Source organism: Misgurnus anguillicaudatus, chromosome 2 (genome assembly GCF_027580225.2).
Source record: "Misgurnus anguillicaudatus chromosome 2, ASM2758022v2, whole genome shotgun sequence".
NCBI classification, from domain to species: domain Eukaryota; kingdom Metazoa; phylum Chordata; class Actinopteri; order Cypriniformes; family Cobitidae; genus Misgurnus; species Misgurnus anguillicaudatus.
The window spans coordinates 33,207,250-33,234,310 of NC_073338.2; the positions used below are offsets into that span (position 1 = coordinate 33,207,250).

The following is a 27,061-nucleotide window of genomic DNA, read 5'->3' on the forward strand; positions in this document are numbered from 1 at the left end:
ACAGTATTCTGTAGTATTAACTATAGTAAATAAGCAGTATACTTTAGTAGCCTACTTACTATGAATTTTAGTAATTTTAATAAAAAGTTTTTTTTCAATATTACTATAGCTGTTGCCAAAAAAACACGAATTGTAGTGAACAAATTGGAGTAATTTAATTTGAAAAGTAAAATGTAATTTGAAAACAATAAAGATGTCTGAAAGAGCGTTAACAACGATCTCCTTTCTAGGACAATTTGTGCGTTAAATATTTACTTTTATGTAATTCAAAGATGTCCTGTCCAAGTTGCCCAAAAGGGCGGAACAAGAATACAGAAAAAAAAAACACTTAAGGCTGTGTATCAAAATCTAAAGAGCCACCTACATAAACAGCGTACTTAAACAGTAACCGCTGTAAAACTGTATACACGCAGTTGTTGTCAGTCATTTGCAGTGTAAGAACTTATTTTTAAGTTCACATACCATCAATAAACAATTTGCTGTCTAACAGAACCGAGGCCCAAAAATGCTGTGTAGGTAGGCGACTCAAAATGTTTTGGGACACCGCCTCGTTTTCAAGAATCCCTATTGGTCAGACTAACGCTTCCACTGCCACAATACTGCACACACGTGACCCTGCTTTTCTGTACACACACATTAAAACACACAGCAGGCAGTTTAAAGACAACGCCATGACGTTTTGACCAACAATTTTACCACAGATTCACACTAAACACCATGAACCCTTTCCGTTGACCAGCACGCACTGTTTTACCCGTAATGGCGAGCGCGCTGCAGATGAAACACTCCAGCCTGGAGCACACGCGGAAGCGCGTGATAGATCCACGGAGGAGGCAAGCTGCACTCTCATTCCTCAGCAACATCTCTCTGGACGGACGACCCGTGCAGGACGACGGGGATCAGCAGACGGACCAGGATGACACCTCAGTTATGGAGACGAGGACTAGACAGAGCCTGGTTTCTGCAGTGGGCCAGCAGCAGCAGCAGGCATTGGCCGCAGCAGCGAACCAGGCTCTCAGCAGTGCCCGTACTGCGGGCTTTATGGCTGGGATCACGGGTCCCAGTTCGACCGCTGCTGCTCCTCCTCCAGCGTGCAGTGCTGATGTGGAGGGGGACGCATGCAGTGCTCAGGTCATCCAGTCTGTGCTCCCCTTCAGCTCCCCTTTTTCTGCAGTGCCACCGGCTACAAGAGGGAGACTCCAGACATACACTCAGGGAATCCTGCCTGTTTCTTACTCCAGGCAGTCCGGCCAGAACTACTGCTGTTTGGAGGGGGGGCAGATAGCCAATTCTGCCCTGGAGCTCCAGAGATCCAGGTAACATAACGCACTGTTTAGGGATGCATTGCCGTCGGTGTAAGTATCATAGTATACAACAAAGTTGCATTAGTAAACAAACAACGCAGGATTTTTAGTCCTCGAAACCAACATAACTTTTTTTCTGAGGTATTTTTCAGTGTATATTTTAAGTGGATTTCTAAGTAGTATCCTAAAGTTTCCTTCAAGTTCATCCAGGTGTCCTTTCAGAGTGACTACAGGTGTGGTTCATCACATTTATTATGTTAAACAGCCAGAAAGCTCAAAATATGTTATTCAAAATAAGAAATCTATATTTCTATTGAAAAGTTTGTTTCCTTTGTTTTATAATAAGTGTCACTTGATTTGATATTTTGTTATTTAATGCAAATATATTCATATATAAGTGTGCCACAAGAGTTTTGCCACTCTTATGCATTTAATAAGAAAATATAGTGATATACCAACAGATTTGCTCCACATAAGAATTACAAACAAACTATAAATTTATATTATTCAGTGCTTACAACATGAACAGTGGAATGTAAATACACAATGTAAATCATGTTAGTACACACACAGAGATTCAGTACAGGAAACTCCTGTGTACTTCATTCATTTGAGGTTCTCCAGAGGACACAAACTGTACAAAGAAACAATTATAGACCATTAGAGGAATACCCATATAGAAGATGTCTAGTGGGGGATTACCAACTGACTTTAGTGAAATAAGAGATCAGCTGCACTAATGGCCCCATTAGACTCATTAACACAACTCCTGAAAAACTAATCAATAATCTCCATTCAAACTATTCTGCATCATTCACTAAAATCCTAAGTGACCTTTATTCAGGCATGGATTAACGCACGGGCCTACTGGGCACTTGCGCAGGGCACTGGGCCAGCAGGGGGCCCTGTCAAATTTACTGTGTCTATTCTTTTCAAGTAAATATTTTAATTTTATTTTCAGTAAAATTTTGTTAAATATTGAGGAATAATGTGAATTTTTTTTGCAGTTGCAAAGTATTAACTAGTAAATAAATCAAATAAATAATTTTATTGTTTTGCTGCGCTTTTGAAAGGGACATCTAGAGGCGAGTGAAAAGCATTGCGTAATATAAAAGTCACGCATAGAAGACGGTTACTCAAAAACCAAAACAAAAATGAGTTTAAAACCACAACCAAGTGGATCAATCGAGAAAGATACCCCTCAGCTAAGGTAAATTTAAACCAACTTTTTTTTTAAACCAACCTTTTTGTTCTAAGCTAGGGGCTGGACACACCAAAGCTTTTACGCCCGCGGCCGGCGCATGTTTTCAATTGATTCCAATGGAAACTCTGCGTTTTTCAAATAAGCAAGCAGCTAGCGGGTTTTTTCCGCGCTGAAAACCGGCGCTCGGGGTTTTATTCACACTCAGCACTGAGCGTCGAGAGTTCAAAAATATTCAACTTTGAGTGAAAAGCTCCGCCCGTCTTTTTGATGGAGTATGTTGTACAGTATGTTGACAGATACTGGTGAGATATAAATAAACCAATTTGTGGTGTGAAAGTACAGAATATTGTGTGCATTCTCTCCCCGTGTATTAGTGCCATTGTTAATCCTGTATGATGGGGCATACAGGCAGAGGCGAACCAACACTTGAGCCCGTGCATACAGGTGCAACGCTGTTGCCCAAATAATTGGTAAAGGGGGCCTTTGAGACATCTGTGCCCAGGAAACATCATCGCCATAATCCGTCCCTGCCTTTATTCTGTGTGCATACTTTTGATGACACAGTTTGCATAGGTGCATTTCTCAGTTTTTTTGTATACTTCTTATTTTCAGTACAGGCAAAACGTTTTTAAAAAGTGTAATTCAAATTTAAATTGACTGGTTCTTATACTAGTATGAAGTAGGGATGCAAACGATTACTCGTGATTAACCTATAGCAGAATAAAAGTTTACATCATATATGTGTGTAAACTGTGAATAATAATTATGTATATATAAATATGCACACATGCATTTAGGAATATATATATATATATATATATATATATATATATATATATATATATATATATATATATATATATTAAGTATATATATATATATATATATATATATATATTAAGTATATATACATAAATATACAAATGTATATTCACATGTAAAGATTTCTTAAATATATACATGCATGTGTGTGCATTTATATGCAAAGTTATTATACACAGTTCACACACACGCATATATGATGTACACAAAAACTTTTATTCTGCCATAAATTAATCGTGATTAATCGTTATGCATCCTTAAAAGAGTATATATCAATTTCTCTTGTACATATTTTACTCATATTCTGAACTGTGAGTCCGTAAAACTCTTCTTAGCTGTCATTCATCTTTAAAGTGTGTCCACTTAAACATGCCAGTTTCCTGAAGCCACTGGATCACACAGTATATTCAGCATGCTTGTAGTGACAACCGTCTCTAATCAGACATGAGCAGGTGGCAACGGTGGAGTGTTTGCCAGGCACGATATTTTCAATTCCAACAACTCAAAGAACCAGCTTAACCACACCATTTAATCAAAGCTAAAAAGCCACATCCACGTTGTTTTAACTGTTACTCAAGAGCCGTAAAAAGCACAACCAAATCTACTGTTATGAATATTCAGGGTAACAGTATCTTTCACTTTCTGCATACATCACACAAAAACGCAACACAAACTGCGGCTATTGGTTTAACTTGAACATAAATACAGTGTAATATGAGACTCACACATGCCACATATGCAAATGGATGTCAACTGCTTTGTTATAGGACTGCAGAGAATAGTACTGTAAATAGACTGAGTGCAAGTTAAAGTTAGTTTGCCATTTTTAGTGATGTTTTATTACCTTGATGTTGCACTTTATAGACACATGATGTAAAACTTCTTTCGAAAATTTAAAGGAAGAGTTCACCTAAAAATGAACATTTTGTCATAATTTTCTCATTCTCATGTTGTTGTGAACCTGTATGGGTTTGTTTTTCTGATGAACACAAAAGAAGATATTTTGATAAATGATGGTAAGCACACAGCTGATTGTGGCCGTTGACTTCCATATTAGAAAAAATAAATGCGATGGAATTAAATTTGTACCCTCAGTTTGTGTTCTTACATCATTTATCAAAATATTTTCTTTATCATTTATCCAACATGATCTCACGGAAAGTCGTGTTGTGGTCGCGCGGGGTTTGATCGGTTTGTTCGTGTCCATGGCACGAAATTCGGCTTTTTTACGTGCCTTGAGCACGAATTTCTTTTTCATGACACTCGCATGAATTTCTATAAATAGTTGTTGTGTCCGTGGCAAGACTTTCTTTTTTGTGTGTCATTTTGTGTATTGTTTTCTCATTTTTTTTCCCTATTTGTAAATCATTGTCGCTTTGGGTTGGGGTTAGATTTGGGTTAGGATGTACTTTTATGTATTGGCTTCTACAGGTTTTTCTTCCGCTTTTAAAACTATTCTCGCCTGGAGTTGGGGTTTGAGTTAGGATGTCTAAAAATTTAATTCTAACCCCAACCCCAAGCGACAATGGTAAGAAAATAGGAAAAAACGATGAGAAAACAATATATCAAATGAAACGAAAAAGAAAGTCGTGCCACGAACATGAAAAACTATTTATAGAAATTTGTGTGAGTGTCACCAAAAAAACGTTCATGCTCAAGGCACAGAAAAAAGCGGAATTTCGTGCCATGGACACTAATAAATTGATCAAATTTTGCGTGACTATAACACAACTTTCCGTGAGATCAGTCTGCATTTATCACAATACTTTCATTATTTTTTCCTACTTTAGAAGTCAATAGTTACGGCAGCTGTGTACTTACCATGATTTATCAAAATATCTTCTTTTGTGTTCATCAAAATAAAAAACTCATACAGGTTAACTAAAAGGGTGACAGATTTTCATTTTTGGGTGAACTTTCCCTTTAATTTTACCACATTGTCATTGTCAGTCAGATGACTATGCTGTTACACTAAAAATACAGATCAGAATAGCTTCTTAAGGTTGCTTCATGTACCAAATTTACATTTCAAAAAATTGCATATTCCTATGTTATATATGTAATGCTGTGCATATAATAGAGGGGTTTTGTGGTAAAACAGAACTGCTCAGAGAGGGCACAGTGGGAAAAAAAAAACAAAAAATCTGTATACTTAGCAAAACTTGTCAGCATTTTGTTGAACCCTAGTGGTTAACCATAAACGTAATGCTTAAAGTAGAAAATAAACCGTAATATAGTAAACCTCATTTGTTTAATATATGTGTTTGCAGAATTGCCATTCTAACCTGCAGAATACAGTAATACACACACACACACACATACTTTCTATTAAACAGTGTGGGACTTGTTCTAAATGGGCAGCTGCTGGAAGCAAACACAAGTTTCAGGCAGGATGCCCAGTCTGTACCCTGACTCCCGTTCCCCTTCTTCCTTTCCACTCCCTGCCTCTGACCTCCACTTCCTCCCTGAGACTCCCTCCTGCCCGCCTGCCACTTTTCTACCAGGAAGACCAAAACCTTTAGATGTGCTGCCAAAGGCAAGAGAGAAAGAGAGACTGTGTAGAGGAATCATGTCTCTGATATGCTGACACATGCCTCCAAAAACAACACGTACCCACACACACCCTACAGAGGCTACCAAACAATTCGTCTTGATTGGGCAGCCCAGACAATAGCATTAGCGCAACCCTGTCGGACCACACAGTGTAATTGTTGAAATCTAATGGGTGGCTATACGTCTTTTTAAATAGCCTGTGTCGTTGTGGTGCTGACCTAATCTTGCCTTGCATTTGAAGCACTCCTCGGAGACAGCTAAATAGAGTATGATGTCATGAACAAGCTATTTTAAAGCAGGTTGGCATGAATGGGACTCAAAGGAACGGTGAATAATGTGAGGCTTTCAACACAATTTCTGTTAACTTGAAACTTGAACTTGATTACAACAGCATGACTGAGAGTGCTATAAAACAATAAAGAATCAGTGGTTTATAGTAAATTTAAAACACCTAAGGACGTGTTGTTAGTTCAATGTAAGCCATAGTTTCATGGGGATTATTACTTTTATGATATTCCATATACCTGGCAAGGTTTCATAAAAAAAAAAAAATACACAGCAGCAAACATGTAATGAAATATTGAAAAAAAATATATTATTATTTGGCTAAGCATTGAAGTTCTTCAGAAGCGGAACGGTTGCTAAGCAACACACAGAAGCAGTCGCACAGTAATACCAAAGATTAGAGATATTAAAGGTACACTTTTTTTTAAAATATGCTCATTTTCCTGCTCCCCTAGAGTTAAACATTTGATTTTTAACATTTTGGAATCCATTCAGCTGATCTCCAGGGGACTATTTTCAGGTGCAATGATATTATGCAGCACCTGAAAATAGCCTCCTGCTATTGAAAGTAACCAAGGGGACTATTTTCGGACAGTGCGTAATATCACTACGCCTGCTGCAGCCATGGTACAGCAGCAAAGTCCATGATTATTACGCCAGATTATTATGAGAGTATAGTTCCTAGCCATATCAGCCTAGAAAATCGCAACTTTTAATTTTCCATCTGTCTTAGTACACGATGTAACTACAGAAGAGTCAAGTTTTAAATAGGAAACATATCAAAATGTTTTGGTTATTTTTTAGCGTGATGCTAATGGTCTAATCAGAGTCAATGGATTATGCTAAGCTATGCTAAAAGTGCTACCGCCAGACCTGGAGATCAACTGAATGGATTCCAAAACGATAAAAATCAAATATTTAACGCTAGGGGAGCTGGAAAATTAGCATATTTTCACAAAAAGATTTCATTGTGGACGGAAAATGTTATTTTGTTGTCACTTTAGCGAGTCAATTTAAGAAATGTCAACCTTCTCCCATTCAAGTAGACAGGACTTGGTCTTGGATGACTGAAAAAACTGTCAGAAGCATTGCAAACATGGTCGCCAAGACTTTCCTAAAGGGACTTCACAGGTGTGTGTTTTTGTAGTGTCATTTACAATTACTTAGAGCTCAACCAAGTTCTCATGGACCGGAACTATCCATTATGTAACATTGCATTTATATGGCAACGCTACAAATAATTTAGTGTCAGTACTGGCATGATTTTTTGATAAGATTTGGCCAGTTTGTATTGTTTGTCTCTGCCAGTAAAAATAGGTCCACGAGCCAAAGAATGAAGCGTCGTTTGTTGATTTGCAATGCAGTCTGGAATATGTGGTATGTGTACAGCTTTCTGCATTCACTTTTGGGGGGTATTGTGTACACTAGGCGTGGGCCATATGACAAAAATATTATTTCACGATAGGATTAATTTTATATCATGATAACGATATGTATCACTGTAGAGTTTTTATCTTTTAATAAGGTTTTTTGTTATTAAAATATTTAATGCCATATAATTTTCATAAATTCTCACAAAAAACATATGCATGCATAATAAAGAAGACAAAAACAATTTAAATTCAAGCTCACCAAAGATAAATAGTCAGTGATGAAAGAATGATGTACATTATATATCTTATTAAAGGTAGAAAAGTGATTTAGTCAAGAGCAGTGAGAGATTTTCATAAAAACATGAGTGACAGACAGGAGCAAAATTATGTAACATCCCCTTTAAGACAAAAGTCCAGATCCAATCTACTGTTATGCGTTTTCTCCTTCAGCTGTTAACGTTCTCTTAAGCCCTAAATGGTCATGTTTATGAGGAATACTTGCAAAGACGGGAATTTTGACGCTTACGAGCTTAATGAGCAGCGGATTCGCGACTTTCGTCCTCCTCTCACACAAAAACAGCGTGCGCATTTAGCACTGTTGTTTGTGTTTCAATGGCTAAAAATCACTTGTTTTAAAACTACTGTGCTTAAATACATGTACTAATGTTAAGTTTTCGTGACCATGCACACACAATCTCTAACGGTTGACAAATTTCTGCCGGTTTATCATATCTACCGTTTTATTGCCCACCCCTAGTGTACACTATAGTACCTGGTACTATTTTTAGTACCACCTTGAGGTTCCAAGCAAGCCATAACGATACTAAAATGTGACGTAAACATGCAGATCACTGATTGGTCAGAGAGAATCGTCACTACCAGTGGCATTGCTAAATGCAAGATTAGCATACTCTCATGGGCCGTCGAGTAAACCAAAGTGATGTTATCATCTGCGTTCTGTTGTTTGGGTTCCCAAACTCTCTTGTATTTTTTAGCATTGAAAAACATCCACATGCTGAGAATCAAGGACACCGTCCCATCGAAATGCTCCATTACTTTTGTGTTGTGCATTTGTTTGTATCGCGTTTACAATGATGTCACGGCAGTAAAGGCTTTTGTTGTTTGGGTTTCCAACGGAGTACAAGTTCCCAAACTCTCTTGTATTTTTTTATATTGAAAAACATCCACGTGATGAGACTCAAGGACACCATTTTATTGAAATGCTCCATTGCTCTTGTGTCGTGCATTTGTTTGTATCACATTTACGATGATGTGACGGCTGTAGGGGCTGTGCAACTGTAAGGATAAGTCTATATTCCCACCCACTTTATAGCTGTACTAAACAGTAGTGGAAAGCAAACCGAGCCGATGTAAAGCGAGCTGAGCCGAGTCGTGCCAAGCTTGTCATACCACACAGTGGAAAGTGCCATATGGAAGTAAAAATATCAGCACTTTACAGTAATAACACCATTTGGCAAATTAAACTAGAATATTGTTACCTACTGCAGTCTGACACCATTTCTGCAGTCTTTGTTGTAAAGCTTTTTGTTTTTTTCTCAAACTAGTTTTAGTGCTAATTTATTCCTAACCAAACACTGTAGTTTCTTCTTGGCTCATTGTTTATTCTGTTAGCATTCCATAACCAAGGAACAAAACAGTGCTTGGGATGGATCTTGTGCTTTTCCTCCCTATTGTGTGGTTAGCTGGAATTACTGAGAGATTACGCTAACATTCTTTCCCAGTGAAAGAGGCAGGGTAAGGTATTAAACCAAACCTAGAACCAGTATAGGATGTGGTGGAAATTACAACCAGGTAAATGTCTGCCAGGGTGTGATAAAAAACTCAATGGCTGTCAAAGTCTTGTTGCTTTTCTTGTTCTGAGAGTTTTCAAGAACAAAGGACTTTTAGTAGGATTAGATTCAGTTAGACACTTAAAACAATAAACGGCAGTATTTTAAGGAATGAGGTAAGGGAAATGCTGTTGTGTAATAATAGTAAGCAGATGTGGTGGGTAACTACCGGTTTCAGCTTAAAAAGAACTTGAATGCACACATATTTAGATTTTGCTACTTCATGAATGAATTGGCATTAAAAGATGTACATTTTCTTGTTTTCAAAGTTGCTCATTGATAAGGACTCAAAACACTTACGTCTGTGCTTTCACTATCAGAGGGAATTTTCTTTTATAGCTAACCGTGAAAACATCTTTGCTTCTAGCCTTGGAAATTTACAAGACTTTTGTGTACGTTTGTGTATTGATGTTTTGACTGAAGAAAGTTTGGTCTGGACTGGACCATTGTTGTTGTTTTTTTGCATTCAAACGATGTAATGCATAATCAACCAGAATACATGGCCCTGTTTTTCATTTACTCCTCTCCGATCAAAGTCTCAGGCATTTTTGAAACTGAGATGCTTTTAAAAAGTAAGCTGAAAGGGGTCATGTGAGATGTTTTGAAAATTCCTTCACCAAAGTACAAGCTTTTGTTGTGTTTTGGGCTGTGACTGTTGTGAGTTTAATAAAAGACCAAAAACATTGCAGTCCAGTTGTACATACATAATGTTATGCGTTTTTTAGCAAGAGGTAAAATCAGGCTTTCTTACCCAAGTTTGTTTCATGCTAATGTAGCTGATGAAGGGAGATTGTTTTAATTATTTGTGGAAAATGCTTTCATGGGCAGCACTCGGGAGGTGTTTTGGTCATGTGTTGTTCAGTGGCTTCCTGAGCTCACACTGTGAAAGACATTAATGCCCTGTGGGAGTCAAGGTTCACATCAAAGAGCGTAGAACCCAAGAGACGAAACTAGGTGGCACTTCAGTAGTGTGGCCGCCATTTTGGGGTGAAAAATCAAGCTGGACAACAGCACTAACACACAAAATGACAGTGAAAGAGAAGTCAAAGTGGAATAAAAGAGCGCAATTTTTAGCAGTCCACTGGAAAACTATCCGTGTGGCAGTAAAATCTTGCCTTTCATCGTTTTCTGTTAACTTGTTACTGTTTTTTGTGTAATAGTAAACTTTTAAGTTTAGGAACTCCAAGCCCCTAGCCATAGAATTTTTTTTATTATGGTTAATTTTGCTAGTAACCTATGGGTAATACACTATTGCCGCAATAGTTAGCCTGTCTGAAACCGAGCTGACTTAAACAACCATAATGTATGACACTTGCATTACATGCGAACGGCCCCTACGCTAATAGAACTCTGTTTTTGTCTCCCTGTCTCGTCCTCGGCACCGAGGACAATGACACAAACAGACTCAGTTCCTGTTGCTGTGAAGGTCATCGCCCCACTGATCTACTGGCTGTCCTTCAACGTGATGCCTAGCCGATGCTCGACCAACGACCACCGTCTGAACCAGTTTAATCCGCTTATATATATACATATTAATCTCTCCCAAGGGTTTTTGTCCTTCTAGGATTTTTCCCACCGGGTTTTTTTCCTAGGGGGTTTTTAGTCCCAGGGAGAGTCAGCCAACTTTGGCTTAGCTTCGCACTGTACTGTATATGTAACACTATTAATACGCTTGCTTGTACGGCTTAACCTTAGTCGCTATGTTCTACTGCTTATATTATCTATTACATCTACTCATGTAAAGCTGCTTTAGAACAATTAACTTTTGTGAAAAGCGCTATATAAATAAAATTGAATTGAATTGAATTGAATATTAATAATTTACTATTACTATTACTCCACTAGATCAGAAATATATATATATATTATACATTTTAATCACCTTGAACACACTACAAACAGCTATGCTATGTCTCTCATAATTGAATAACTAAAGTCGCCAAGAAAATAAAATGAAAAACGGTCATTTGTTTTGTAATATTGTGGTATTTTTTACAAATGATTTATCTGTGAGCTTCAGACTACGTTTACACGTGGGCTGCTATTTTCGAAACGGACATTTCAACCTCTCCAGTTTCCAAAATAACTTCGTGCACCCATGCCAGTTTCAGAAAAGTGTTCATTGACACGTACCAGTGATGCGCGGGTTGATCCGAAATGAGCGGGTGCCTGTGGTCACCCGCGGTTACGAGTCATCCAAAAATATTTTTAATGATATTCGGGTCGTGGTCGGTCAGGTCTTTTGAAATAAAGATGCCAATTAACTATTTTAAACAATTACTACTTTCAAAAAAATGCGGGCTAGGGAGCGGGTCGGGTACGATTTTTTTTTTTTTTTGTGGGTGGCGGTGTAACGAGAAACTCAAGCCCACGTAAGCCAATCAGAATCCCGAAAACAGCAACGAATCACTTCCTCTTCCTCTTTTGAACAAGGGCACACTTTTGGCGTAGGTGCGAGCATAGATATGTATAATAAAGGCTAGATGTGTTACGGCGGAGTCTCTAACGTCATCACCTGGCAGCCATCTTACCACAGGCAGCTTGCTCACTCGTAGCATTGAGTTTTAATGGTGCAGATACTTACCATATGACCATAATTTGCTCAATTTTCTACCAATTTTCAAACAGTTTGGTTTCTTACAAACGTTATTAACGTGGCTATAATTCTGGATGCTTTAACATGTTACATGTTTTTTAGTATAGGTATACAGTGTCATAGGTACATCTTTGACGTTTTTAACACACCAAACCGTTTGAGGGTGGGTGGTGAATTAAGCAAGTTATTGTCATTTAAAAGTACCTGCACCGTTGGGGCTCGGTGCTACGAGTGAGCGGGCTGCCTGTGGTAGGATGGCCGCCAAATGCAGACGTTCCACTCAATTGGCCAGCAGCGCGGGCGAGACATCTAGCCTTTATTATTACATATCTATGGGTGTGAGCTCTGGCACATACTGTGACATTGAATAAATGTAGTTTTTATGTCGCTTTAACAGGCATGATATCAGATAACACTGCAAAAAGAGTATATTAATAAATTGTCCAACATTCAGATTTTTTTTTGATTAATGTCCTTAAATGAATTTCTTTTATATTAAATGAACAGCATGTAAGAAATGTATATCAATTAATCATAAAATGGCTCTGATATTTCACTATACATTAAGAATTCATTTTTATTTCAAATACTTATATCACTGACAACAGGATATTGTCAAACATAAGATAGGTGAGGACAAGTCCATGTCCTCTCCAAACCTCAATAAATGTCAAGTTTTTGTTTCTAAGACAACTGGATATCACTGCATAATTCCTGCTGAGCATAGCCCAGATGTTTGCAACAAGGCCAGATTTTGATCTGGGTTTGTGGGAATTAAAAAGAAAATAAGGCCAACTTTTAATCTGAACTCAGAATAAAAAGCTTTTAGTAACATCTCAAAGTAGAAAGATGTGTTGCATGCAGTTTTTCTTTTAAACTCCCTGGTGTATTGTACTTATCAGCAGGCTAATAGATATTGCTCATTACCTCAGATTTCAAGCAAGAATGTGTTATGTGAAAGTGTAACTGAAATCCGTGCTGGACCCGTGACTTATCCTCTTACAGAGGCTTTATACTGGAACATTCTCTGTGTGATCTCATATTACACCAGGAAACAGCAAAGTTGAGCTGTTGTTCTGTAACAGGTTTGGTACTGATGGAACCAGGATTTAGACGTAATGTTTTAAACTGCAGAAATCTGTGCTTTGTTTGGCAATGCCTTATCCATAAAAAACAGCTGTTACAGTATATGCTATAACACCTAACAAAAACTTGCATATACCACTTGTAAGTTTTCAGACTGTATAGTGCTTTGGTTAGTGCAGGTGCCCTAGCATGCTAAATGATCTCATTTGGATAATAAAGGTTTGAGTCTGGCCTGCAACAGGTCCTAACTCCTGATCCCACTTCACCACTGCAGTAATTCCTGTCATTTCTTACTATACCTCTCTAAAACCCTTTTTACACAGACATTAGGGAAAAAACACGGAAAATGCACCCTGGATTTTTCCGGGATCGTTCGATTTTTTTGTTCATTCATACTGCCAATGATTTGCCGGAATCTGCAAGGTCCCTGAAAGACATATGACCTGTTTAAAGTCCTGAACTTTCTTCTACGCAGCGTCTGAAGTTTGCATATTATTCATTATTTCTCACTCCAGAAACCACTCGGGTGCATTTTTGTTTATGATAATAAAGGTGCGCGTAATGCGGTGTTCTATGCTGGTGAATGATCTCAGCTTCAGAAGTGGATATTCGACGAGTTCCCTGATCTTTGCTTTAATCCAGTTTTCAGACATTTCTGATCATAATAATTAATATGCATTTAAAACCCCCGATTTGAGGAGCCCAACGATATATCTTGTTGTGATGACGCGCCAGCATTTTTGTTTATTATAAGCTCAAATGAGCACGTGACGCGAAATTCTTTATGCTGCTGAATGATCTCTGCTTCAGCGCAGTAAGTGACAAGCTAACTTTCCTGATATCTGCTTCAGTCCAGTTTGCTGACATTTCTCTTCGTTAATATTGATCTGCATGTAAATCCCTCATTTTAAATTGTTGTTAAACCAACTTCATGTTTGCATGACATGCGCATCCTCACTACGGCATGCCCAGCATTGTTTATGCGTCTCGTTTATCATTTTCTGATAACTGCTTCAGTCTAGTTTGCGACATTTCTGGTCGTGAATGTTGATCTGCATGTAAATCTCTCATTTTAAAGAGCTGAACCATAACTTTTGTTGTGATGACACACACGTCCTCACTAGGACACGCCCATTATGGCATTGTTTCGGCTTCTTGTTCACACAGAGGGTTTTCCGTGTATCTTACTAGGTCCTCTTTCCGACAACGATCCCAGAAGATTTACGGGACATTTTTGCGTTCACACAGAACCTTGTCTGGCAATTTTATGGGTATTTTCTGGGACCAAAGGTCTGTGTAAATGAGGTTTAATAGTCAGACAAAAGTTTAAAAAAATGAAATGTTTACTGTAGGTTTTTAGCATTTCAAAATAGGTTAAACATACTGTATGTTAGGTATGTATGTATTAGGAGCACATAATAATTATAATATACAAAATGATACAAATTATTCTGTGTATAAGTTTTAACAGCATTGGAAAACATATTATTTTATTGTATATGCAGACGGAGACTGATATCCCAGCGGTCTTCGCTGGAAACTCTGGAGGATATTGAGGAAAACGCTCCACTACGCAGGTATGCCGTTTTGAATTTACAAACTGCATATCACCTATCATATACAATGTTTTCTACTTTAGTTACCAAAGTGATTGTAATTCCTAAAATACAATTCAGGAAGAGGGAGTTTTATTGATAGAATCACTATGTTAAAGTTAGCATTTTAAACTGTGGCTGACCTCACTTTGAACCTCAGTTCTTCCATCATCCCTCCTCCACCACAACTTCACCATATATCTTGTTAACTTCGTTTCTCTATTATAGGGTAGACAGTGTGCCAAAGCAGTGCTGTTTAAGGATTATATACATGTGAACTCATAAAATGAGTAACAAATATCATTTACATTTGCCGCAAGTGTTTAGGAGAAACATGAGGTCATTACTGCTAAAATATTTTCATAAGCTCAAGTCATGTTGAGTTAAAGTCAGTGGTTGTTTCAATACAGAACAATGTTGACTCTGCCGTCTTTTATCTAGATGCCGAACTTTATCTGGTTCACCCCGACCAAAGAGTTTCAAAAAGATCCACTTTATCAAAAACATAAGGCAACATGATATGCGCAATGGAAGGTATGTTGACATCTACCCAACGAACCACACGTAGACATCTCCCAGAAAACAGCACTCGCATATATCAAGTGTTTCAGTAAAAGACTCGTATTGTTTTTTTGAAGATATACTCTTGTACAGTCTTCTGTTTTTGATTATTTAAAGGAAAACCACCACAGTTTTTCAATATTTCACTATGTTCTTACCTCACCTTAGACAAATAAATACATACCCATCTTTTTTTAATGCGTGCACTTAATCTTTGTACAGGTCGTTGTGAATGTGTTAGCATTTAGCCTAGCTCCATTCATTGCTTAGGATCCAAACAGGGATGAATTTAGAAGCCACTAAACACTTTCATGTTTTCCCTATTTAAAGACCGTTACATGAGTAGTTACACAAGTAAGTATGGTGGCACAAAATAAAACTATATTTTATGGCGGAAGAGCACTTCGACTTTGGCATGCAGTAACAACATCACTCCTGACTACTCCCCCTCTCCCTCAAACTTCCGTCAATATTACTGTGCCAGAGGTCGAAGTGCTGCAAACTAAGTGCTCTTCCGCCATACAATATAGTTCTCATTTTTACCTGCTTAAAAAAATCGCTGCGCTTTATTTTGTGCTACCATATTTGTTGTGTTGCTGCTCATGTAGCGGTCTTTAAATAGGGAACACATGGAAGTGTTTGGTGGCTTCTAAATTCATCCCTGTTTGGATCCTAAGGAATGAATGGGGCTAGGCTAAATGCTAACACATTCACAACGACCTGTACAAAGATTTAGCGTACCCATTGAAAAAAGATAGGCATGTATTAATTTGTCTATGTTGAGGTAAGAAGTGGAACAAAGTAAAATATTCAAAAAAATGGTGATGTTTTCCTTTAACATATTATCAGAATAATTTGCTATAATTTTTCACATTACAGTAATTTTGTGTCTGACCATCCCAACATACATTATTTCTATAATACACATTTCTCCCAAATTGGTTAAGCCTGGATGTTGAAAGGTTGGACAGTGCAAAAAAAAGATTGTCACAAGACATCGCCGACATGTCTGCATGTGTTTCATTTCAAACTGACTCTCAAGTGCTTAATAGTTGCAACAGATTAACTCTGTCTGCCTTAAACTCAAACATTTCTGATCTTGCTATAATTGATGGTTATTTATTTTGGCCATATTTGCTTTGAGTGTTTGTCTGATGTTCTCTTTTACTTGAAAGGGAATGTGAATGAGTATGTTGGAAAGCGAAGCTTTGACTAGGATAGTTAATGGAAAAATGCATGCAAGCAGAAAAGGATGATTTTGTCTGCGGTGAGAGATCCGCTCAGCCGTTATGACTTTTATTTGTGTGCTTTTATATTTATTTTTTAGTCTTATGCTTTAGATGAATTTAGCTCTTGATGAGACTCGAAAGCGTTGACAGAATATTTTGCTTAAGAATTCTTTGTTTGTAAACCTATTCATTTTGCCTGTGGCCTCAGTGAATGTTTTAAGTCTTTTTATCTTCTATTTTCATTTTCTTATCTTTGTTGAGTATTTTTTCACATTCTCACAGTAATGAATGACATACTATTTCATTTTAGTTGAAACTATACTATTATATTTGTTTATCTCTTCATCTTTGCCTGTGGTCGTGACCTCTATATTAACAGATTACACTTCAATTAGTTTATGTATCATTTTGTCTTTATAGGATAGTCCTTATCAGTGGCAGAAGATCCTTCTATAGTGTTTTTTCTGTCCTGCCCTATCGAGATTGTAGCCAAACAGGGTATGTATTCTTCAGCATGCAGATCTTCTCTTTACTATTTTGACAGCTTTTTATCCCCTTACTTCTCCCTTATCTCCCTTTTTGAATAACTTGTTTTTGTGGTTAGATAGAATAAGTCTTTAGTAAATTCAACTTTTAGTTGTCCTTTTAAAATCTATTTGAAATAATAGGTTTGATGTAAGGTATAAACACAAAAGTCAATTAGAAGTTTTTGAAACCTATAGGTATTGTATGCTATGTTTCATATTATAGCATGATTGTGAACAATTCTCTATGCACAGATTGTGGAAGTCAGTATTTTCATAGCTGTCCAAAGTTTTAGAAATAATAGGTGTGTAATCTCAATTTTGAATTGACCAGCAAGTTACGGCATGTTTTCTCATGGATCTCACTCTTGACTTCTGTCTATAAAACTACACTACCTTTGTCTTAGACCTGCAGCTGTGCAGCTCATTTCTTTGTCTTAACAAGTCCTGTGATCTACTTGTGTCTAGCTGGTCTCCTACTGTGCCTACACCTGGGTATTGCCTTGCTTTCGGTTTGTGCTATTTAGACCGTTCTTCAATGGTGTACATACTGTCAGACTAAAGCATATGCTCTTAATATTAGACATTTTCCGAGGGAGAAATTCAGCTTGCTTAAAGTATACATGTGTATCTCAGTCATTGGATTTACAGTCTATGCACATTGTACCATGTGGGAGAGAGGTTTAGACAAGACTGTGAGCCCTGCCGTATCTGTTTTGTTGATATATTGTTATTGGTGAATGATTACTAATAAATATTTATAAGAGTACAAAAACTAAACTTTGACACCATTTATTAATACATTTTTCTTTTTAATATTTTTATGCTGTTATGCTGTCCAGATACAGATAAGGTGTGTGTGTGTGTGTGTGTGTGTGTGTGTGTGTGTGTGTGTTAGGTCACCACCACCAGACTTGTTGTTTTAGAAGTTTTAATGTCCATCCATATTTATTTTTCAGTCTATTTTATTAAGACACAAACAGAAAATACAGGAAATATGTACAAAAAATAAATAATTTTCAGGACTAAATGTCGTCTTTAGGCATCGTCAGTGTTGGACCTCTCTTGGCACTAAACACACTAAACTTGAGCGTTTTTGAGCAGAATGAAGTAAAAAGACTAATTTCTTCAAAATGAGAAATATAGAAAAATTGGATTTAATTTTATTTAGGTTTAAGAGATCCTGCAGTTTCCTGCTATTGCTCAAGTGGAAGGGGAGTTTACCCTAAAAACTTGACACATCAGTTTACATTTTTATACAGTTTTTAATACTAGATACACATTTCCTGTATTTTCTGGATGTATTTTTTTAAAGAGGCTAATAAACAATTTTATATGATCACTATAACATTGCAAAAACAACAAATCTAATTATGGTGGCATATGTATGTATGTATATATGTGTGTGTGTGTATATATATATATATATATATATATATATATATATATATATATATATATATATATATATATATATATATATATATATATATACATACATACATACATACATACATACATACATACATACATACATACATACATACATACATACATACATACACACACACACACACACACACACACACACACACACACACACACACACACACACACACACACACACACACACACACACACACACACACACACACACACACACACATTAATTCACATGAAAAATTATAAATTATATTGTTTATTGTTAGTTCGTGTTAGCTAAAGCGTTAACAACCTTACTGTGTAAAATGTTATGAAAAAGCCTTTGGGCTGATATAGGGTGTGAATACTGCACTGTACTGTATAGATTAACAGGACAAAGGTCAGATTTGGATATGATAAAGATTAATATATAGTGATTAGAGACCTGGAATCTTGCAGTGCATTGTACTAAATCTATATTTCTTTACTTTATGGCTTTTCTTTGGTTTACATTTACATGAAATCATAAAACATTACTGTATGTAATGTAAAGATTATCAGTTTGGTCTCAGACTCATGGACTACACTGTAAATAGTGTTATATAACTAGTTTGCAGTCAATGATGAATGGCAAGATACGCAGTACTTGATTCATTGATACTTAGGCCGTTGGCAGTAGTGCCCCAGTATTGACTGAAGTGTCGTGAGTGTGATTTTTCCTGGCTGTAGTATCACTGTGATATTGAGATGACATCAACAGTGGCTGATGAGCTTGCAATGTAAGCAAATTGAGTGTTTGAGTCAAGTTCTGGTATACTGTTGCTGAAAAAATAGCTTTTGTGATGTTCATTAAACTTCCAAGAGCACCTGTACCTGTTGGTTATATGCATATTGCTGGCTCTAACCTCTAGGATTCTGGGATTGTTGATGCTTCGCTAAAATTTACTCTGTGCTAATACTGCTGAGGGTCATTTCTGGATATATTTAGATGCATTGGACCTTTTATGCATTTCTTTTCACTAGTAAGCACTGGTAATGCACAGACAAAATGTCAACATTTTGAACCAGTGCCCTAGATCAGTGGTTCCCAAACTTTTTCAGCATGTGGCCCCCCTTGTGTATGGTGCATTCCTTCGTGGCCCCCCAAAGAAAATTTGTGACAAGAAACTGTTCTAAAACTCAACATTTTAATAAAAAAAATTAAATTATACAAAAAAGTAGTGCTTTTGGGGCCCCCCTGGCACCATCTCGCGGCCCCCCTGGGCCCCCAGTTTGAAAACCACTGCCCTAGATAATGTGGTTTATAGCTCTCCTTCATATCGTCACCTGGCCCTGATCATCTACACAGGGTTTCCACTGGTCCTTAAAATCCTTGAAAGTTTGTGAATGGGGAAAAACTGGGAAGTTTTGAAAATATACGTACATAGATACAGGTCATTGAAAGGGCTTAAATAAATTTTATTAAGTTTTCTGAAAAAAAAAACTCTAGATTATTCCCTGTGTAGTGTAGGATAACAAAATAAAAATTCTAGACTTTTTAAGCACACGTGCTAAACTGTTTGCTTTAAATGCTTTTATCTTCTGTATGCGAATGTTGATTCATACCAAAATACTTTTTTGCATAGTTGTGTTTGACACATGAAAACGTCTCGGGTTACATATGTAACTGGGCGCTGCGTCTCCCGTGCCATACTTCCTGCGTCCCTGTAACGCCGTCTTTGCAATATTTCAGATAGCAATATACTTCCTGGCTTCTTGTCTTTGTTGTTAAGCTTTACCATTGGTTGAATTTGATATACACATTCAGACACACTTACCTTTGGAGGCGTCCCCAAAGTGTCACCGCAGTGACGCAGCGCGAGTTCCCTCAAAAGGGAACTGTAACAATGTATCTTAAAAGGTTACACAATGTAACCTTGCTCTCACTTGAAAAGTGTCCCCACATTTTTTCATTGAATTTGAGGGTATTAGACCTGGAAAGTCCTTGAAAGGTCCTTGAATTTGAAGTTAGCTAATGTGTGGGAACCCTTTCTACAAATCCTTCGGCATTCTGCAAATATCTAAAAAAGCGTCTGGTTTTATTACACAAGAATTCAAACACCTTTAAGTTATGAACAATGTAGTGTAAGTACAGTATAGCTTCTGGAAACTGATAGCAGTTTTAACACTAGTTGGGTTCTTTTTTTGAGACCTTCAGCTAGGTTTTGTGACATGGATGGATGTTTTAGAGGCGTTGGAAAGTAACACAGGTGTGACACAAACCTAAACACAAGACTTGCATTACTGTTGCTTTCGATAAAATAAAATAAAAAGGATTTCCCCAAATTTTCATGTTTATGCAGGTTTATGCAAGAGTCTTGAACTCTGTTAATGTAATATTAATCTTGTGACTTAATTAATTGTATTCATTTTTTATTTTTTTTGTTTAGTTTCATACAGTGACACAACATTATTTGATCATTTTGAGAATTTGATAAATGAATATAATTTTTTGCTAATTACTGTGACTATTTATAATATATCTTAAAATACAATTTAAAATTAGTAGTTAATCAGTAAAAGGAACCCAATTCCCTGTTTTATGTAAAAGGCTTTTGAAATATGTGCATTATTGCCAGTGTATGCAGTAGCAGCATGTTAAATGTATTTGGTGGTACTGTTTTCTGTGACAGGCAGAGCTCTGAGGTGTTTTCTTGCCCCGGCAGGGATGTGAAGGCAGAAAGCGGACGCCAGCGACACCCATCAGGAGGCATGAGTGCCAAGGAGATGGTGATCGGCCTAGAGGGTGTTGAATTGGGTGCAGATGGCAAGCTGACTGAACAAATGCTGTTGTTTCGTTCATGTCATGTCACCTGCCAGTACAGATATTTTTTTTAATACAATCTGTTTTGCTATTTTTGTACACATTATTAAATATTAATTGTATGGCCACTTGTAAAATTAACCGGTAATGGCAATTTCTCTGTATAATCTCTCGATTTGTCTCTATAGACTGTTTCATACACACAGTTCCTTTATCCAACCAATGTCCTGGGTCGTCGAAACACCATCGACTCCACATCGTCGTTCTCGCAGTCCCGTAATGCCAGTCACCGAAGCCTCATTTTGGCACGTGCCAACAGTACCCAGAGTAGCCTTGATACAGGTCCGTCCGCATGCCAACAACTTCTGTCAGAGCCCTTTCATTTTCTCTCATTTTTCCTGATACAGCCTAACAAGGGGTTTCTTGTTTGGTTTAATAAATTTGGACTTTAGTTCAATAACGCTGCCTGGCATGAAAGGTCATAAACTTGATACTAAATAACGATACTTTTAAGTGTGACAGGAAAATAAACTTGTAACAGACATGTGATGATCGTATTTTATCAGTGTACTTATTTGCACTTTTGAGAAGTTTCTGCCTTTATAAAATCTATTTGGTTGTTCTTTCTTGTTCCACAGGGAATGAATTGGGAGATTTCAGGGAGTATGACCCAAATCTTCTGGATGACCCACAATGGCCATGTGGGAAGCACAAAAGAGTGCTTATCTTTCCCTCATACATGGTGAGTTATCACGTAGCATAAAGCAGCATGATTTATGTTTAGTTTGTACCCGATCTGTATTCAGAGGTCGTCTCTTTTTCTTTGAGGTGGCTAAGAAGACTTGATGGAGTTTATCAATTTTCTCCTAAACTTTTGCAAACCTTTCAGCCTAGATACTGGTACTTTCTTAAATCATTGTTGATACTTGGGTACCTTAAAGGGGACATTTCACAAGACTTTTTTTAGATGTCAAATAAATCTTTAGTGTCCCCAGACTATGTGAAGTTCTAGCTCAAAATACCATATGGATAATTTATTATACACTGAAAAAAATGATTCATTGAATTTAATCATTTTTTTAAGGTAAGTGGTTGCAATCAATTTATTTAAGCTACATTTAAACAAAAAAAAATTAGTAACATAAAATAAAATATAAAACTTTTGTTTAAATGTAGCTTAAATAAATTGATTGCAACCACTTACCTTAAATTCAATGAATAATTTTTTTCAGTGTAGCATGTTAAAATTGCCACTTAATATGTGTAAGCAAAAATGTGCCGTTTTTGGATGTGTCCTTTTAAATGCAAATTAACTTATCTTTGCACTAAATGGCAGTGTTGTGGGTGGATAATGTAGATAAAGATCCCCTTCTGACATCACAAGGGGAGTCAAATTTCATTTACCTATTTTAACATGCTTGTAGAGAATGGTTTACCAAATCTAAGTTACTGGGTTGATCTTTTTCACATTTTCTAGGTTGATTCAAGCACTGGGGACCCAATTATAGCACTGAAACATGAAAAAAGTCAGATTTTCATGATATGTCCCCTTTAATGATGGGACATTTGTTTGTTTAGGCTCACTCGGAATGGGTCTGAACTGTGTGCTGCATGCCTTGGTTTTTTGCATTGTTTTCTTTATTTTTTTACATTTTTTGTCTCCTCGTATTGTTGTCAGCGGCATTCACTTTTTGAAACGACAGCAAGCGACTGAAATGATTTTAGCATGTTTATGTAACTAGAGTCATTGTGTTTATTTTCTGGTACTTAGTGTACTTCACCGTGTACTTCAAGGCATTTCTCCTATTGGTTGTTTAATGCTTATGACAATCGCTATTGTGTTCTATACAGAAAGGTTACAATAATAGTTGAATGCTTTTGCTTAATGTTGACACTTCAATATCAAAGATTTATTTTTCTGAGATTTTTGCCCATGTAAATCTAAAAACTGCAAACTGTTTCTGGATAGTGAAACCTCAAATGCCCTATGCTGCGACAGAAAGTAAATGTTTTCCAGCGGCCTCATGGAAAACAGCGGCTCTTTGACCCGTGTTACATCTGTCTACTCATAAGTGAGCACGATGACCAATTTAAGTGAATAATATCCACTATTGTTTGTGTTCGTAGACCACAGTCATTGAGTACGTCAAGCCATCTGACCTCAAGAAGGACATGAATGAGACCTTTAAGGAGAAGTTCCCTCACATTCGTCTTACGCTGAGCAAGATAAGGAGGTAAGGATGTTTATGTTTAAGGATGCTTAACCTTAAACTTATTTAGGGCAACTAATCGGAAAATAATTGTACTATACTTAAATTAAGACTTCATTCATTAATTGAATTTATTCAAAGACCAACGGAGATCGGAAGTGTGGCTCACACTTGCAGACGGATACGTGAAGACAGAAATGCTTAGTCAGCTGAATTTTAAGGAAGCAGTTTGTAACTGCTTTAACAGTTTAAACATTTTTTTTTTTTTAGATATTTTATATAGTAAAGCTTATTTAGCAGATTATGTATTTCAAAACATTGACCCTTATGACTGGTTTTATGGTCCATGGTAATTCTAATGGGTTAGGGGCATGTTCGGTTTACTAACCCAATGTACTATATGAGCAATATAGTGATGCTATCACTTAGCAAACATTATAATGGACCAAAAGATAGCAAGTGATATTACAGCTCAATTGGTTCAGGGTTGTGTTAGCAGCGCAAAGGTCATGGGTTAGATTCCCAGGGAACATGCATTGCATACCTATACTGTGCCTTGAATGCAAGTCGCTTTGGATTAAAGTGTGCATGACATATATGTAAATGTGTTTTAGTCAATACTCTACCAATATTAGATCTGACGAGTATGTGTCCTGCTCTTTTCATAGTCTGAAGAGGGAGATCCGTAAACTAGCTCAGGGGGAATGTGGATACGAGGAGTCCACAGTGGCCATGGCTTTCGTTTACTTCGAGAAGCTGGTGCTGCAGGGTAAACTCCACAAGCAGAACCGAAAGCTCTGCGCCGGAGCCTGCGTCCTGCTGGCGGCCAAGATCAGCGGAGACTTGAAGAAACACGAAGTCAAGATTCTCATTGATGTGAGTCTCCTTTCCAAGATACTGTAGGAGCTATTTACTTAACATTCCTTTCATTTGATCATTCTGTGGGTGGAGTACAAATTTAACTCCAGTGGCACATCTGGGAATTTAAAAAGGGACACTGAACTTTCTTTTAAACTTTGCGTTTATTTGTGGATGTTTCGGTGTTGCGTAATGTCTCGGAGGAGCTGTTACATAATCAAAAGCCGTGATCTGTTTCCATCTAGAAACTGGAGGAGAGGTTTCGAGTGAACCGACGTGAGCTGATCGCTTTTGAGTTCCCCGTTCTGGTGGCCCTGGAGTTCAACCTGCACCTCCCGGAGCACGAGGTCATGCCCCATTATAGACGCCTCCTGCAAAACTCCTAGCGACAGCCCTCCGTCAGGGGAATCCTCCTCTCCTGATTTTTCCATCCCAAGATCTCCTCGGCCCTATGCACGTCGCCAACGTTCACAATCGTATGCAGATGTTGGAATGAAGACAACATTATTCACAAGACTTCTATTTAGCCAAAGTGACAACTTTATATTAAAAGTTAATTTGAGATGTTTGATTACAGGGTTGTGATGTCATATGCCCCCATGGCATACAAAAAATGATGTTTTTCCGAAAAAGTTAAAAGGAGAATTTTAGAAAGCTCTTCACATTGATTACCTATAGATACTTGAAAGAGACCACAGCTGTCAGGCTCCAAAAAATGACAGAAGCACCATAACTCCATATGACTTCTTTTGGCCACTGTGGTTGTATGGAAAGAGCTGCTTTAGTTTATTTAAAAATGTTTTTTTTTGTCCCAAGAAAAACACAACACACCAGTTTGGAAAGAGGAAGAAAGCATTTTATGTCATTCACAAAAACTAGCCATTTTTATTCTGAAATATTTTGGTCTGTTCCAGTTTGCATTTTTTCCACGGTGTACAGTATTCCTGTATTTTCCTTGCCTTCATCCGTAAGACCGACACTTTTCAAAGTCGCACTGCACTTGATCTCTGAAAGCCTTAAAAAGAGTCAAATGATCCCTTTCTTTTACGTACTACAAGTGCACTTTTGGGTATGTCAGATCTGGATGGCACCTACAGAAGCTTTAGGTGGAGAGGTCTTCATCTCATTCCTTCATTTACATTCATTTTAACCAGCATTCCACCAAGCGAAAACGTGTCGTAGAGGATGACAGCAGCATCTTGGGTGGGATTTTATACAGTATCTAAGGGGCACATTTACGTAGCCCTAATAATGTTTTTCTACTCTTGTAGTGGTGTGGCTTGCTGCACTCATGGTTCATGTGTTGGTGCTCTACGTTAGAGTGATTTCTAAGCACATTTGTAGTGCTGCACTAAATGAAGCAACACCAGGTCATACCGCTGAATATCAACGCTAACTGTGTTGCCTAACCGGGACTAATATGCTATGGTGTTGATTAATGCATGCACACCAAAGCAGTGTTAAGAACTACGTCAAATTAGCTTTTGACTTCTTGTTATGTGTTTGATTTGATGATTATTTTGAATTCGTTTCGTTTGACTTTTGTATCACAGTTGGTGGTACTGATTGTGTTACTACATTCATCTGTTTGTCTTGAAGTATGTGTAGTGTGTTCTGTTCACTATGCACTACTCAGTTCCACGAATCAGTTACGAACAACAGTTCAATATAAACCACTTCTGAGTTACTTAATGGCAGAAGAGAATACATTTGCATTTTACCTGCATTATAAGATGAATATTGCCTAGAATGTAACAGAAGTTATTGCGAATAAGATTTGGCCTTTGAAATGCACTTTAGGATTTGTTAGCAAGTAACTGGGATGCCCGAAAACCGATGAAACGTTTGTAACATGCAGAAACATATATGTAAATATGCTGCTTTGCTTGTTCAATTAAAAAGCAAAATTTTTGATATTTTTGTGCGACTGCTTTACTTTCAGATAGTTTGATATGTAAAGAATACTTGAATTGGATTACATATAACCTTTATAACCACGGTACATATATTTGGCCTTATAGGGGGGATTATTGCATTATTTAAATTTTTTAAAATGAACAAACTGCTATAACTATTTTTTTTATTTAATATTTACAACTCCAGACACACAGTGAAAACTTTAACCTCCTAAGACCTGATTTTTTTGCACCATAATACTTAATTCTGTGTAACTGGACCGGTTGTATACAAATGTGGACAAAAACACTGCTTCATGTTCAAAGAAAAATATTTAGCTATTATATTTATTGAAACTTCCTTACTCCAAAATAGCTGGTAGAAATCTGAAAAAAGACAAATCAAAGTCTGGGTCTTAGGAGGTTAAGTGTCTTCTTTAAAAGGAGATCAAAATTTAGCTGCTAGACCAAATACATTATTTTGAATGTGCACATCACCTTTCCCCCATTCAAGGGGGGGGCAGTTAAAGGGTTAATGTTTGTAAGTGTTGCGTTCCTTGGGGTCAAAGTGACCATTTTGTGTCTTTAACAAAATATATAGTGAGTAAAATAAGCATTTTACCACAGTAAAGTGACTGTTCTACTAATATAATACTTGCTTAATTTTCACGGCCTCTCTTTAAACCCGTTTTATTTCCTTCAAAAGTGTGTTCCTGAAAATCACAGCGATCAGACGACTTAAGATAACCATAGCTTTTGTTTTAAACAGATTTTGAAAGTGCTTGAACCGAGATTTGGTGTGGTATCAAAACCTAAAATTGGTAAAATTTCACCAAGTGTTTGGTTGTCGCAGATCGCATCATAAATTCTTACGAACCTTGAATTTCCTGT

General features: G+C 37.1%; 1 protein-coding gene across 4 annotated transcripts; it reads left to right on the forward strand.

The window, feature by feature from the left end:
* Positions 1-437: 437 nt before the first annotated feature.
* On the forward strand, positions 438-26,187 carry cables1 (Cdk5 and Abl enzyme substrate 1). 4 transcript variants are annotated; one of them, XM_073853979.1, is made up of 10 exons: positions 438-1,316; positions 14,579-14,650; positions 15,110-15,202; positions 16,879-16,956; positions 21,110-21,213; positions 21,394-21,549; positions 21,846-21,949; positions 23,335-23,441; positions 24,086-24,293; positions 24,521-26,187. In XM_073853979.1, exons 1-10 carry the CDS (start codon positions 760-762, stop codon positions 24,659-24,661), a joined length of 1,620 nt encoding a protein of 539 aa, XP_073710080.1. In that variant the 5' UTR covers positions 438-759; the 3' UTR covers positions 24,662-26,187. The 4 variants fall into 4 exon arrangements, with proteins under 4 accessions (XP_073710080.1, XP_073710083.1, XP_073710076.1 ...); XM_073853975.1 differs by having other exon boundaries at positions 440-1,316; positions 21,077-21,213; XM_073853982.1 differs by lacking the exon at positions 16,879-16,956 and having other exon boundaries at positions 439-1,316.
* The last annotated feature ends 874 nt before the right edge of the window (positions 26,188-27,061 follow it).